The sequence below is a fragment of the Falco naumanni genome, chromosome 2 (genome assembly GCF_017639655.2).
Source record: "Falco naumanni isolate bFalNau1 chromosome 2, bFalNau1.pat, whole genome shotgun sequence".
Classification (NCBI taxonomy): Eukaryota; Metazoa; Chordata; class Aves; order Falconiformes; family Falconidae; genus Falco; species Falco naumanni.
This window is the reverse complement of record NC_054055.1, coordinates 77,658,450-77,673,678: the sequence shown is the minus strand read 5'-3', so window position 1 is coordinate 77,673,678 and position 15,229 is coordinate 77,658,450. Positions and strand designations below refer to the sequence as shown.

The following is a 15,229-nucleotide window of genomic DNA, read 5'->3' as shown; positions in this document are numbered from 1 at the left end:
CCCAACACCATCATTTTCATTAGCAAGTTATTAATTTCAGAAATAAACAGGAATCTACTTTGTAGATATTTACTAACCTGTTATCAGAATCAGAATGAGGTGAAGATACTGATCTATTTAAAATAAGCAGGGGTCTTTTGGCAGAAGCATTTGATGTTTCGGGTAAAGGTGATCTTGGAACAGTTTCCTTTCCACTCACAGCTGTGAATTTTTTGAAGTCTTTACTTGAAGAAACAAGTGTTTTTAAATACATTTCATTATTGACCTATAAGATAATATTAGTTAAGAATGAAAAGAAACAGACATTAGTAGATTCTTCAGAATAGGTTTAAGCAGTTCTATCTGCCAACATCTAAAATTCTGACCAACATTTCTCATGTATACTACAAGGATTTCCTTGAACCTGGGCTCCATATTTTGCACTAAGAAAGGCTAACTAGACCCCACATTACACACCCCAGTTCCCTTAACGGCTGCACACCCCCTCCCCCAAACTCTCATGCATGTGAAGTATTTCCTTTGTGTTGGTTTAAGACATAAAACATACTAGAAAGCAGCAAGTTTTTTATTGTAATTACAGGCTTCCAGCAGATTTCTGAGAGGACTTTGAATGCTGTACACCTGCTGCACACTTCTCTCTATGCACAGATTTATTGCTGTCAGAAAGCAGCTTTATGATCTTACAAGTCCCTCTCTAGGTATTTTAAAGTACTATTTTAAAGTACCATGTAGAATCTCAGGAAGGAACTTTTCCCAAGCTGTATTTCTGCCTGAAGTCTGAGCATCATACACAAAGTATTGGACAGCCACCTCTGTTATTTCCCTCTGTATATTTCCCTATATACACCTCTGCTCATAATTAATCCAGTTTGTCTAAGATGAACAATACTTTCCTTTTAGAAATTACTTTTATACTTGGGTAAAAGTAATAGTAGAAAAATTGATACAGTGAAGTATATAGGTTAAAACAGCACATGGAAAAAAAATCTCCTCTCCAGAAATTGAGAGATCTTATCTTAGCATTTTACTTACAAAGCAACTTAAGCTAAATCACACTGATTCTGGAGTTACAAGCTACCCATTCTCATAATTCAACCATGTTGATTTGCATCTGCATTTAATTTGCATTTGAGTGCCTCCTTGCAAATGTAGAGCTACTACAATTCTGTACATCCCCACTTCCTGCCCCAGTTTTAAGGGCATCTTTACTTTCATACCCTCATCGCATCTCTCTACAACATATCCACTTTTCAATAATTACATGTCATGCCATAAAAACAGGTATGAGTGACGGACATTTTTTCTAGTATGATTTTGCGAGAGGGCTTTGCTCCTCTCAAACTCTTTAAGTACTACATAGAAAGCAATGGTGTATTTTCCACCACTGCACACCAAAGACTTTACTAACAGTGAGCATAAGCTGCACAGCCATCAAAACAAAACACACTGTTGAATCAGTCAGCTGTCCACTAGCTAAAGCAAACTAATTCAAAGCCTGGCCTATTTGATCAAACTGCATAGTACTGTTGCCAGCAAGAACAACTCTTCTACCAAAGTCAGTTTCCTATCAACTTCGAGTTACCTGGTGGCTGTATTCGAGTCGCCTCTTCAGTTTTTCCCTGTCTCTGCACAGCAAGAGAAAAAAGATTAAGAACTTAGATTCAAAATGTTAATTCATTATAAAACCAAATCAACCTCAAACTAAAAGCAAACACTCCCTATCTCAGCGGGATGCAACAGTGTTCTAATTAACATATTCTGGTTCATTGAATGAAAGTTTTCTGCATGAATTTAGAATCTAGTATAGCTTAAAGTTATCTCTCAGATTAAGATTTGTTTTAAAAAGTTGAAGAACACCCAAAACTCCCACTTCTAGAATGCTAGCCAGCATTAGTTAAAATTACTCAAGTCGGTGGTTTTTTCCCCATATACCTTAGCTAGGAAGCCTCTTATTCTTAAATAAATTCATTAAGGTATTCAAGTGCTTCAACACAGACCTTGAAAGTAAAAGTTACCTAGACGAGGTCCCCCCGTAACAGCCCTAGCAGCTTGTTTCTCTAACATTCCAAACTATCCTCACATTGCTTACTACTGTGGAACAACGCCCACCTGAGATCTGTACTTGAACACCAACTGCTACCTTGCTTGCCTCAGTAGTTATTAAATGAGAGGGGACCTTTGCATTATGACTTTCCTAATTCTGATTTAAGAGAGCAAACAGGTATTAAGTCAAAGAGGGAAATTTAAATGTAATGCCAACATGCTAACAACAGAAAAGAACAGTGTTTTTCATCTATTTATTGCTAATACCAAATCTTGATTTCAGGGCACTATTTTCTGGCTGGATATATTCCCAGAAGAGTTGCAATTATACCACAGGTGAGACAAAAGGGCATTTAGTTTTCACATTTTTTTCCTAGTGTTAAGACACTTGTAAGAAAGTTTATAGTACTCACTTTTTCTTGTAAGTTTTCTCATATGTAGGATGTATTAGGTCATCATCTTCTGGTTCTTCTGGCACATTACAATTCCTGAGTTAAGGGGAAAAAAAAAACCCCAACAAAACACAACAGAAAAAGCTTAACATCCATGCTTATAACAGGTGATAAAGCAAGAACTAAAAGCAGCATTTAGATATCTATCAAAATCTAATTTTACCGGAATTGTGGGTCAGGGTTCAGTGAGCAGTACCACTTTTCAGGCAAGTGCTCTATTCCATCTGGCAGCTTACGCCATTTCAGACATGCATCACATTGTACCCATGTCTGATCAGGCTGTTTTCTGCAATGGAAAAAATATCAGAACTTTCATGAGAAAAATTCATTTTTGTGAATGAGTGTAGAACAGTAATGACAGTATGTAAAATTCTTCTATTTAGAAGCAATACTCACTGTATCTCCTCAACTGGCAAAGCTAATGGATATTCTTCATTTTTCTTTGTTTTCATTTCATTCCAGTAATCATTAAGCTTTTCTCCTAATGCTGCTATTGTAAGCCTAAAAAAGAAGTTTTTAAAAAGACAATCTTAAATAATCAAATCCTAGTACAGAAAGAACCTTTATAAACTACAGGGAAAGAATAAACATGTGAACCACTAATATTTCTATTTGTACAACAGTAAGCTTTTTGCTTTTAGAAAATCCTAGAAATTAGTAATTGCGTGAAGCCAGTTTATCAGCAAAGAAATTCCTGGAAATACAAGTCGAAGCACAAAGCCTAAAATCAAGAGTGCTCAATTCAGAAGCACCGTGGATGTACAGTGCAAACCCTGAAGCCACCTCACCAGTTCAACCTCAGTCATGGAAGAAACAAGTACAAAACCACCTCTGTCAATCTAGGACCTAGCTTTGTATTTGTTTGATGTTTCTGTATGCCCATTAACTTCAGGTTCATAACTACTCTAAGTTGACATACAACAATGCTACATGGAGACTGCCAGTGTAGTATAAAGCCTACGTCCTGCTAAAAGGAGCAGGCCAGTCTTAACCTAGGTTAATTTTCAGCTGGGTTAGTTTCCTGATATGGGCTTATCGCGCAGCTCACTGACTACTAGAGCTGGCACACATAGGAGGGAGTGGTCCAATAAAACAAGCCTCACAGGTGAGGTAGAGGTTAAGACTGCTTCTTATCAGCATGCTGAATTTACATCGGAGTAAAGTGGCTGGGTAACCAGAGACTGAAAGTCAGTCCCTCCCTGCCTGGCTTATTCCAACATCTATTCCACCCTGTCCCTTGAACTAACACACCGTTCATGCAGTGAATTAGTCTAATCTAGAGAGCTTTGATCTAGTTCACCTCTGTACCCAAGTCACAAATTACTGTGCCAGAAAAATGAAGTACCACAAAGGCAGAAATGAGCAGCAACACATGCATAGGATCACTTCTCTCTTTTGGAGAGGGAAGAAGGGCAGATCAGCTTATACTGATCATGACTTAAGTTTTATATTTCTGTTTTGGGCTGGAAAGGTACCTGCAGCACTCTTTGCAGAAAAACCTTTACGAAAGATTTTTCAAGTGTAGTATCTCTATGCCCGCATTACAAGTGTTTTTAAAAAGAAAAAAGTAAAAAACATTCAATGCTCACTGTGCCAGCCTGTGAGAACATAGCGCAAAGCCTAGTCAACACAAACGACTATCCTATGGTGTTCCCAATTCCTCCTCTGCCAAAGGAACTGTTAGTGCCACCCTACAGGAAATGGTTCAGAAGACATCTGTATTGAAAAAAGCTGACACGAGCTATTTTCCAGTTTGACCAATTCCCTGATCTGCTCTACCGTATGTTCTCGTTAACAGCTCTGCTAGCACAGTGACAGTGGAAACACAGGAAGTCCTTAAAGCTGGCAGTATCACTGCAGAGAGCAGCACAAACTGTGGGTGCCATTTAGATACAGGCGAACTGAACTGTAGTGGCTGTAACAGCCACTGCTTGCTGCTCCTGCTCCAGAGGGCTGCTCTTTCAACAGCAGGAATGACCAGATTTATGTTGCTATAGCCACTCAATTACTGCAATTAACAGCTTTGTTTATTACAGCACTCTGGTGTGGTTTCTGGGTTATCTTTATATGCAGAGCCTATGTATAAATCAGCAATTCAGGAAAGGCATTGTAGACCATTCAGGTCGCCAGTGGAAGCTGGAACACAACTGGTTGAAGGGCAAAACATGCACCTTGAAAAAGATAATGACTTCTGCCAAAGTTAATCCACCTATGTTTGCAAGTCAATACCCTGAATTTCTAAGTCCATGTTGAAAGCAAGTGTTAGTGCACACGGAAGGGAAGTCCCTGCTCCTTTAGGGGCATATGGTCAAAGGAACCATAAACAAGAACTTACAGGACAAGCGTGCGATGATGTAAACATTAGCAAAGGATACATTCAAAATACTCTCAACACAAACCCCCTAAATAAAAAAATCCTCTGTTCCACTCCTCTTTTTTGTCCTGAAATATATGCTCAGCCCCGTATTATGTGAAAAAGCGGCAACCCCAAGTGAGAAATAAAAACTAGAACAAAACAATGTCCCAAATCACTGCTGCCTTAGGATGTCAGGTATTTTAAACGCTCTATCAGGGAGCAGAGGACTTAAGGACATTCAAGTCCACTCTCAGGAAAGAAAAGGGCTCAAAAATATCCAACTGTTTTTTGAAAAAAAAAAGACCAAACCAAAATTGTTATGAACAGTTAATAGTATGGGATTCATCTGTCAATTTTATTTATGTGCCATACTAGTATCCACATCTCAGTGAGTTATCCTGTGCTCATTTTACAACCAGTGAGGGTCAGAATTGCAACCAACCACTTTTAGGGGACTTAGTAGTAAGTTGTGTGTATGTGCTGTCAGTGAAATCTAGGATATCAATGAATGCAGTATGACCAGTGTAGACTTACACATCCCACCTCAACTGTTCAGAACAGACACGCAGTTTAATGATGGAACATAAACTTGTTGTCTCACTATTTAGAAAAGAAGTCTTTATGGCAAGTATTTCACAGTGAACAGCACTATTCAATAGAAAGTCCACATAAAAATATACATCTACCTGTATTCATTTGTGTAGTCAAAATCTTGTTTGTTATGGGTTGGTTTTAGGAAGTTGCATTCAATAATTCCAACTACACCAACACCCATGTTGTTTGCCTGTAAAAAAAAAATTAAGATCTATCAGGAAAAACAATATATATTCTATGCTAATACTGCAAGAGTTTGTCAGAGGTCATTATAAGCTATATATAAAAGGTAAAAACAATTTTCTGGCTTATGACTCCTCTCTAAAAAGGAACTCTCAACACAAACCCCCTAAATAAAAAAAATCCTCTGTTCCACTCCTCTTTTTTGTCCTGAAATATATGCTCAGCCCCGTATTTTGTGTAACAAGCTAAATTTTAAACAGAAACATTAGAACAACTGCATACAATTTGATACAATTTTTAACTGCTACACAAACTAAAATGGCAGTTTTGTAAAGGATACATCAACAACCTAGTTTTCATCTGCATTCTTTTTAAAATCAGCACTGCAGCGAAAATTATTTCTAAAGATGTTAAAAGATTTTTGAGCTTTAATTTCTTACCTTTAACTGACAGCCAACTCTTTCATAAGCTTTGATGAGTCTGTTTTTATGGTACATCATTATTCCATAGTGATCTTTGTTTCTGCAGTTAAATCCAAAAGTAATTCTTACTGTTTTAGCCTTTTACCAGATATTAAGGAAAAATCTGGTTAATCTCATGTATTACAAAGTTATAGTTACTCTGAGTGTTCATTCTAAACTGGGTCCTGGAACTTTCTTTTTTTAGATTGAGATAATTCCTCCAGTACGTCTTACAAAAAAATTTAAAGAAATACCACATAACTGAATCCAGACAGCTTACATTAGCAGTAACATCATTAAATTCAGCGTGCGATGATGTAAACATTAGCAAAGGATACATTCAAAAATTTTGGCCTATATATATCACGTTCAATGAAGGCAAGGCTTTTGGAAACCAGCTGTGTTTTCACTTTTTGTCCTCGCAGAATGATCTGCATTGTTGGCTTCAGATACAAAATACTGCAATAAGCCTATAAAACATACAGTAACTCCCGTTATTAAAAAAAACAGAAACCTCAAGATATGTTGCAATACATATTGTGTTTATAAGACAAACTCAAGTTTTGATTAAATTTTATGAAATGTGTTTTTTTCCAAACTTAAATCCAGAAAAATAGGAAATGCGAGTGTGCATAATAAGCATACATATGACAAATTAAATGAATAGCAATTGAAGGGCAACTTTTATGAATATGACAAGTTAATCAACTGTCTGAAGATGCAGTTTTACCTCCAAAAGAGCTCCCAAACACAAATGCCTCTTTTCTTATCCCCTATTGAAAGCTTAATAATTCTACTACAAACTTTAAAATAACAAACAAAAGCATGTGTAATTAACTTTCTTTCAAAGGACTGCATATTAACATAGCTTGATAATAGCTATGCAATCTTCTTATAAACATCTAGATATATGAATTCTAATCTGCATTTCATTTATCATTATATTTACAACTTCTAATGATTGAATTAGATATAGGACTTCAGTATCTCAATAACTGAAGGTGTTAGTTCAACTGGAATAACAGGTCTGAATATCAACTACAAGAGGTGTCCAGAACACCTAGCAATTCCAGATGTACTTTCTTATAAAAAGAAGCCTTCAAGGCTTATGAAACAGTAGTGGAGACAATGGTCCTATCAATTAGTCTACAGAAAAGCCTTGTCCCTGTCTGCCTGCATACATTCAAACAATGAAGCTGCTTCCCAATATCTCTACCTCTTTTCAACACCTAGAAATAACACTTTGCCAACCTAAACCTATCTGTTTTAAGAGATCCACACAGGCATAGTGTCAGTACTATATGCATGTAGATCTGCACTACAACCAAATGCTTACTCTGCTGACAACCACCCCCCTCTCCCCTAATTTCTGAAGCAACCAATTTCATTTCCCTCTTGCTCCTTCGTGGATAACAATGGCTACATTTAACAGCAAAAGTTATTTGCAAGACTACATAAACCACACCAATTTTCTCCTAAATAAACAGAAATTGTTTACACAAGTTCAAAAATACATTCCATCTTCAATTTTCAAAATTAGTATTGACATATTGCCCTAACATTTAAATTCTGACATTTGTCCTCCCTCCAATCAACACTTCTGTAGTAAATACCTTATATATTAAACCAAAAACATACAGTCTCCAGCTTCCAAAAATAAACAAATCCTTTTAAAAATATTATACATACTCGCAGCGAGTAGTCACTTTCTGGAACAATCTGGTCCAGTCTCTCCTGTTTTTTATATCCTCTTTTGCCTGTTTCATCTAAGTCTTCTGGAATTCTGATGTCGTATTTATCTTTGTCAAAGTCAAATTCTGTTTTTTCATTTTTATCTCTAAGAAATAAGATTTAAAAAAGTATATATTATGGGAAAAAAAGTCAACACAAGGTATGATATTGTGGTGGACCCAGTACATATAAGATTCAAGAGAAAGGGAACTCCTTTGAGCCATGGTGATTTTCCTCATATATTTGCTAAAATTCACATAAACAAAGTTCACCAGTTCCTTCCTGATATTCAAGGAATACAAGAGAAGCGAGAGCAAGTGTGATACTTGTGGTTTCTAACTTAATTCTAAACAGGTCATGCTTCAAAAATAAAAGTGGTCAGTATCAGCTTTAAATTCTGGAAGGACCAAGACACACACATTCCTTCTAAATGCAAGATTTCTGAACACTACTAAGATTTTTAATGCTGCAAAAATGAGGCTCACCACAGTTTTCCAATTAAATAATTATCACAATTTCTTATTGGATCAACCACCAGATGTAGATACTATATTTAGTTGCAGATATATACAATGAAGTATACTGGCAGTACCTCTGCACAACATTGAGATATCATAGTTGGTGCAAATATTCCAGATATAAAGTCTTTCAATACTTTTTAAAAAAACCCAGAGCTGTTTCAGTAGATATGATTACAACATATTAGAAACAACATAAACCCCCGCAAAGTGTTCTTTCCCACAACTTCCCATAAATACACTCCGAAACTCAGAACATGAAAGTTAGGCTGTCCAGTCAGCTGAGTTCACTGTATTTTCTTCTGCTCAAGCAATAAAGTGATGCACATTCCTAAAAAAGTTCATACCTAAAAATAAATTAAAGTCTACTTGGGCAATGCAAATTTGTTTCTGAAGAATAAAGGAGGTGAAGCTTTTCTTATGGAGCAGATGGCAAGCGGAAACAACCAGAATTAACAATGCATTTACTACCTCCAGCTTTCTTGTATTAAAATCTCCTACGCTAGAAGTGATTTGGGGCTCTAATACTCACAAGAAATTAATGAAATAAAAAGAAACCCAAACTTTTGACCTGCTATAACTGACTGAAATTTATTTTGTCCTGCAACATCCAATCTATACTCATTCAGGTGTTGTTTCCTGCTCTCTCCCCGATGGGCAACAACAAAGGTAAGAAACTAAACCCCAAGCTAGTTTCTTGCCAAATCCACGTGACTGAAACAGTTCAAAATTGCTTCCTCTGGATACCTTGTCATTTCAGTATTTAAAACTACAGTAAGCTACACACTTAACAACATAGTACAAGACATCATCTTCCCAACCAATTTGTGCTATCACAGTTAAGGGCACAAAGCCTACATACCTCTAGAAGGACACTGCTGACTCTAAAAGCCAGTAATACTTGCCTGTACATACAAATGGGTTTCTGTTTGAATTTTTGCATTCACAATTTCAAAGGTCTGAAATAAGAGATTTATAATTTGCCAATTTTAATTTTCCTCTGGCAAAGGCAACATGTTACAAAAGGAAAATATGAAGCCCTTTACATTCTCCTTCCCTCTGCTTTGTTACTTGAGATATTAGCAACAGCTCTCATGCAACGTTAAAGTCCCTTAATCATGTGAGTTTGAGTCTAGTTTGCCAGTTACAGCTAACTGCCCACAGTCTTTCGGAATTATTCCGCAAAAAAACCCCCTTGTATGTTTGCATACACTGAAAGATAAACTAAATGAGATATAAGAGATTGGACTTCACCTTACCTTCTAAGATTCCAAATGATAATTCTTGTTCCTTTTTTCCCTATTATAGCATCTAGCTCTGCCAGTAATTTCTCCTCAGAAGAAAATAAAGAATGTGTTAAGATGGCCTTCAGGCTGTTTTTGGATTCTGCTGGATCACTTATCTGTCGTAAGCATTATGTCAAGGAGAGTAACTTCAAATGAAATTTGATTTCAGATTATGAGGATGCTTCTACAACGGTATCCTGTACTCACCTTCACAAGTTCTCGTTCCATTATCTCAGAGCTCCTATAAATTTAAAGGATTTAACTTATTTTAGGCTTCCTCTCATCTTATAGTTTATTTAGCCTATCCATAAGACTAGACAAGATTTCCTTTACTGATATATCACCCAAATTTTGCATGTACCAACAACTTTTCATTCAGAAACTGCTGAAAGGATATGTTGGTTGTTGAATGTCACTATAGGAACCATGACATGTTCTGCTTTGGTGACTTCAAGGAAAGTCTGAGATAACATGCCCACACTCATGGTTTCTCCATTCTTGGTGAAGACTATTGCATCTTTTCCCAGGCGCATGGAGCCCGATTTAAACCCATTTCCATACAGTCCCACTGGAACCCGGCCATTCATCACAGATTTCTCACTGAAACCAAAGCTGAAACATATGAAAACATTAGAAGAGTGTAATAACTCCTATAAAACTTGAAAACCCTAAAGATGCATGCAAGATTTACCAAATTAGACTTAAACACAATGACTGAATCTCTTGTTTTGGAGACGGGGGCCTACTGTACAATTAGACAATGTACAGTTAAACAAACCCTGAAAGTCACCTGTATAACATCACTAAAACCACATTGCAAGAATTCAGGGAAATTTACTTTCATCATTAAGTATGGAAAAGAAATATAATCTGTCTGAAATTATGCAATAAGCGTTCTTATGGGATTCTAACAGTATTTACTGTGAAGCCACAGGATAACTAAGAAAAACCCTAAAGCTCTTCCCCCCTGCCACCCTGCTTGAAAAATGTGTGATGTACAGATTTTTCATTAGTAACTACACACTACATTTAAAGTGAAACAGGCAATTGTATACAGAACACTAAATTTAGCAAACAAGCTATTAATGATGGTATCTAACAGAAAAAGAAAAATATCAGTTTGAATTCAAACTTGGTCAAGTTTAAGGCCAGAGATTTATCTGCAGGCAGAGCAATACTTTCATACTATAAGAACAACTGAACAGCACCCTCTTTGCTACCGGTAGAAATAAAAGTTGCAGAAAGACCATTTCAACCCCTACAGAATATTAAATAGATAAACAACATCAATATAATTATCATTCCTTTAAGTTTTCCTCAATACCTTCTATTTTCAGTACTCCAAAGGGTTTTAACTGAATTCTCCTTAGCTCCACTAAAGGGCCCTACAAAGGGTTTACACAGCACAACCACTGTGCAGAAAAGTTAACTGGGAAGGCTGACAAAAAGGATAAAAGGAAATTATGAGATAAAGATACACTGACAAAGTTGTATCAAAGTTTTACTAGCATCTGTCTATTCTAGAGTGTCACTTGGGTAATTGCTCATCTTTAGAAATGTTAAGATCATGAACAAAATTAATCAGTTACATTGGGGAAAAAAAAATAAGCTGAGCAATAACAGAACTAGACACTGGAATTTTTACAAGAAAAAAATTGCAAAAGAGGTTATCTACCTTAGCATTTTGTGCAGCTTCTCTGAGTTCATACCATTTCCATTATCTGTGAATGTCAAGCATATGTTGTCGTTTATCACCGTTTTGTCTATCCATATCTGTTTAGCGCTCACGTCTGGATCGTAAGAATTATCTGAAGAGAAAGAAAGCAGACAAGGGTGGGACACTAAAAAGCAAAAATTAAAATACATTCACACTTGAACTGTTAAAGAGTTTAATTTCAGTGAAGATGACAGACATTAACTCTTCCAAAGTTACTTAAATCCACATGTAGCATGCAACAGAGCCTTACCTAGCAGGAATACATATATAATCAATCTGCCGAATGTTAGTCTTTCAACACTGCCAAACAGCTTTAAGGAATAGCTGTCCTGAACTTTACTACAGTGCTATGCTTGCACATACATTTATTTGGTGAATATGCTGGCTTAACATAGCTCCCTAATCACAGGCCTATGACCCTGAATAGTCACATGCTAAATTAATGGAGATCTAAAACTGCAGCCATTTTTCAGCTCTGCAGTTAGGTCTGCAATGTAGTTGCAGAAATTTTGTGCTGGCACAGATATAAATTTCTCAACTAAGTCACTGAATATTAGTCAACTTTTGTACAGAAACAAGAAGCCATAGTTTTTAATGAAGTACGTGTTATGCGAAAAACTAAATCTCTTAAACCAGTCTCTTCTTTACAGATGACATCACTAAATCAAAGCATTACAATGAAACAGTTACATCAAAACCTGGCAAACCTTGCCTGAAAACAATGCGCAGTTTCCCAGCTATTAAAGATGCCAGTAACATATAGGCAAAAACGTAGGCTGAGATGAGTGGCACAAACACGAGAATAGAAAATGAAACCAAAACAAGTTTCTACTTTCGTTTCCTGCCTCCCAGTTACCTAATGCAGTATTTACTTTCTCCCAGCCATGCAAACACCTCTCACATCTGGCTCTCAGGAGGCTAGGTTATTATTCACAGCGCAGACAACGGCACATAACTAATACACATGGCTGCAACACCGTGCCTGCTGCTGGTCTGCAGGCTTTTTAATTGGAAAAAATCAGATTTGCAATACTGTCACAACTTCAGATAATTAAGTTTGAGACACTAGAAAAAACAAGCAAAACCCTGAAGCCCAGCTCCCCTGCATCCCAGAGAGTTCTGCAAAATCTAGAATTTTGACTCCACAGCTGCAGATTTAGGTGAAAAAAATTGTTGCTGTTCTGCTACCACATCAGTCACAAATACATATTTTGCTAGTGCAAGTTGTTCAAATCTAAGAATGTATGACTTTTCACAGATGGGAAGTACAAAATGCTTTAGACTAAACTTTCTATTTACAGGATTTGAAAGAGGCTGCAGCGTTGCTACCACAAGCGAAACAGAAACCATGGCTCCACAGACAGTTCTTGGCAGCAAAGCTAGTTTAAATCTCATCTGCCCTAACACCACTTTCCCACGTCTCTTTTCTGTCCTTCCCCAGCACTGTACTATTCACGGAATTTGTGAGAGGGGAAAGCACATGGAGGATGACGGGTGGGATGTGATGGCACAGCAAAAGACAGCACCCCTGCCTCACTGCCTGTTTTGCAGGTTCAACTGACAGCCATAAATAAACAGCTCAAGCCAACACTGTGGCCCATAAAAAGGAATCACAGCTTGGTAGCTTGCTTTCTATAAGCATAAAGTACAAATTGCATGCACAGTGAAGAAGTTCATAAAATGTATTTCAGCATCAACAAAAGGGAGAAGCCAGCAATATAACCATCAGGAAGTTGACAGGAGGAACTAGAGCTTAAAAAGCAAATTTTAGAATACAGACCATTAATGATTTAGGTAAATTTACCAAAATTCAGGCCTCCGTAATGCAACCCTATTCATGTTATTTGATATTTGGTATATGGTATAGCCACACATAGCATGCAAAAGACAGATTACAAAAATTATTTAAATTAATATGTCTAACTCAAAGCCTTTACAGCCAGTATAATGCTACTATGCTTTTGAAGATTGTTAAAGCAACTTGTACAACAAACCAGAGGCAAAGGAAGAAGACAAGTCTGTCTGCCTTGCACAGCACATCCAGCATCATCCCAACCCGGTATGGCATGGGGTGAACAGCTGAAATTACTTAAGATACTGCTACCTTCAAACCAGCCAGCCCTTCCCATAGCCACATGGTTCTTATTTCTTCCTTTGCAACAGCTCTGGCCTTATCTAGCTGAAAAACTCTTATTTTCTTTTGTTAGGTTAGTTTTCTGGATTAGCAACAGCAGAACTTGTGCAAAGGAAGCGAAGGAATGTGTGACCAGAAATGCTGCTCCTTCTGGCAACAGCTAACTACTAGATAAGCTTGGCAAGTCTTTCCAAACCACACCTTCATTTTGAGGAACTAGTTAAAGAAAGTCTGCTAATCATTCCATACCCAGGGAAACAATCAACTCTGAATATATCCAGTTAATATTCAAAAATCAATGGCAAGACAATCAACAGGAACTAATAAATTAAACAGATAAACAAGCCATGGCTGACAGCAGACAACAGACACTACCGAAGAATAGAAGTCTTAGGACACTGATGGATGGACCATGAGAAGGAACCACTCAAGTGTTACCAAAATCTCGGAATAAAGAACTTATCAACACCAATGTGATGCAGATAAACAGACACTTCTTTATTAACGGTCGGGTGTGCGAGTGAGTGCTCTCACAATCAATGCACACCAAGTTTCAAAATCATACACCTTATATAGGACTTGCTCATACATATTCATTAAGTATTCATGCATAAACATAGCATTTCCCGAAAATCATTAACATACTCTCCTCCCATATCCGATTCTGCACAGTAAAGTTTAGAAAGGTCTGGAAATGGGTCTGGGGTATTATTCAGGTAGGTGGTACATGAGTCGGTGGTCACGATGACCCCTGCCAGAATTACCTTTTACCTACATTCACTGTTTCTTGGCAGGTAACTACGAGTTGCTTCATTCGACTCTCCCCAGTTCCCATTAATTCTACTTTCTGACATCTCAATACATTCTCCTAGGCTACACGTAAACACTGCATCCAATCATGAACTGTTATCTAAATTCTAAACATTCCTACTAGGTGATTCTGACCAATCCCTTTGGCCTTGGTACGGGGCTGTACAGAGGATTTCATAGTAGCTGTCGGTTGCTGTGCAAACACAAATTCCACTAAAATATTTCTTATAACTCTATATTCCTATTAAAATCAAATGTAGTTAATTAATTCTAACTAATAGCAGATATGTAACACAAGTATAAACCTAAAGATGTTCAGCCAGAAACTTGATAACCCAAAAGAAGAAAGTTAGGATGTTTGAGGAGTATTGTGACAATGTGCAAAAATTACTATGGATGTTTTGAGGAAGCGTCGAAGAAAAGGGAAAGATCAAAGTGGATGGGAGAAGAATGGTATAATGAGCAGGGGGAAACAACAGGCTGATCACGTGCACGCTGGCTGCTGGTCAGTATGCTTGCGTGGTTGGACCTTATGCCACTCTGTTGTACATTCTAACTAAACATTATTTCTAACTATTTCCTGCTTGAGCGTGCTCTCTATTCTCAATGTGTGCCTGTATGTATTTGTTCTGCTAGCAAACCCTCAGACTGAAAGAAAACAACAATCATTAAGATCCAAGGTCTGGGTCTTGGCAAAACACACAAACATGGGTAAACATGAGTGGTAAGTGAGTGAGAATATATGTATGCACCACTACTGAACTTTAAACCTGGTTATCCAGTAAGCAGGAAGAGGATGAAGTCATTTGGGCTGTTCGTGTTTAGAGCACCGCTTGTGTTTATGTGGGTCCTTGCAAAGTTACTGTCCTCCTGTCTGTGCTAATCTGTCTGCAGCCAGCTGTGTCTGTACAGGATACAAGTGTGCACGCACATCCTTAGAATGC

General features: G+C 37.3%; 1 protein-coding gene across 3 annotated transcripts in view; it reads right to left on the bottom strand.

The window, feature by feature from the left end:
* Positions 1 to 15,229, bottom strand: part of MORC3 (MORC family CW-type zinc finger 3) — a 28,558-nt gene that overhangs the window by 7,688 nt on the left and 5,641 nt on the right. For 2 of the 3 annotated variants that reach the window (XM_040585046.1, XM_040585049.1), the window contains 12 exons: positions 11,300 to 11,432; positions 10,022 to 10,236; positions 9,598 to 9,745; positions 7,779 to 7,926; positions 6,428 to 6,559; positions 6,069 to 6,188; positions 5,538 to 5,635; positions 2,892 to 2,996; positions 2,659 to 2,781; positions 2,457 to 2,531; positions 1,583 to 1,625; positions 78 to 265 (listed from right to left, as the gene is read on the bottom strand). In XM_040585046.1, coding sequence (XP_040440980.1) covers positions 78 to 265; positions 1,583 to 1,625; positions 2,457 to 2,531; positions 2,659 to 2,781; positions 2,892 to 2,996; positions 5,538 to 5,635; positions 6,069 to 6,188; positions 6,428 to 6,559; positions 7,779 to 7,926; positions 9,598 to 9,745; positions 10,022 to 10,236; positions 11,300 to 11,432 — 1,528 coding nt within the window. Of the gene's footprint in view, positions 1 to 77; positions 266 to 1,582; positions 1,626 to 2,456; positions 2,532 to 2,658; positions 2,782 to 2,891; positions 2,997 to 5,537; positions 5,636 to 6,068; positions 6,189 to 6,427; positions 6,560 to 7,778; positions 7,927 to 9,597; positions 9,746 to 10,021; positions 10,237 to 11,299; positions 11,433 to 11,591; positions 11,784 to 15,229 lie in introns of those variants that run through there. The other variant, XM_040585047.1, reaches the window with a different exon arrangement.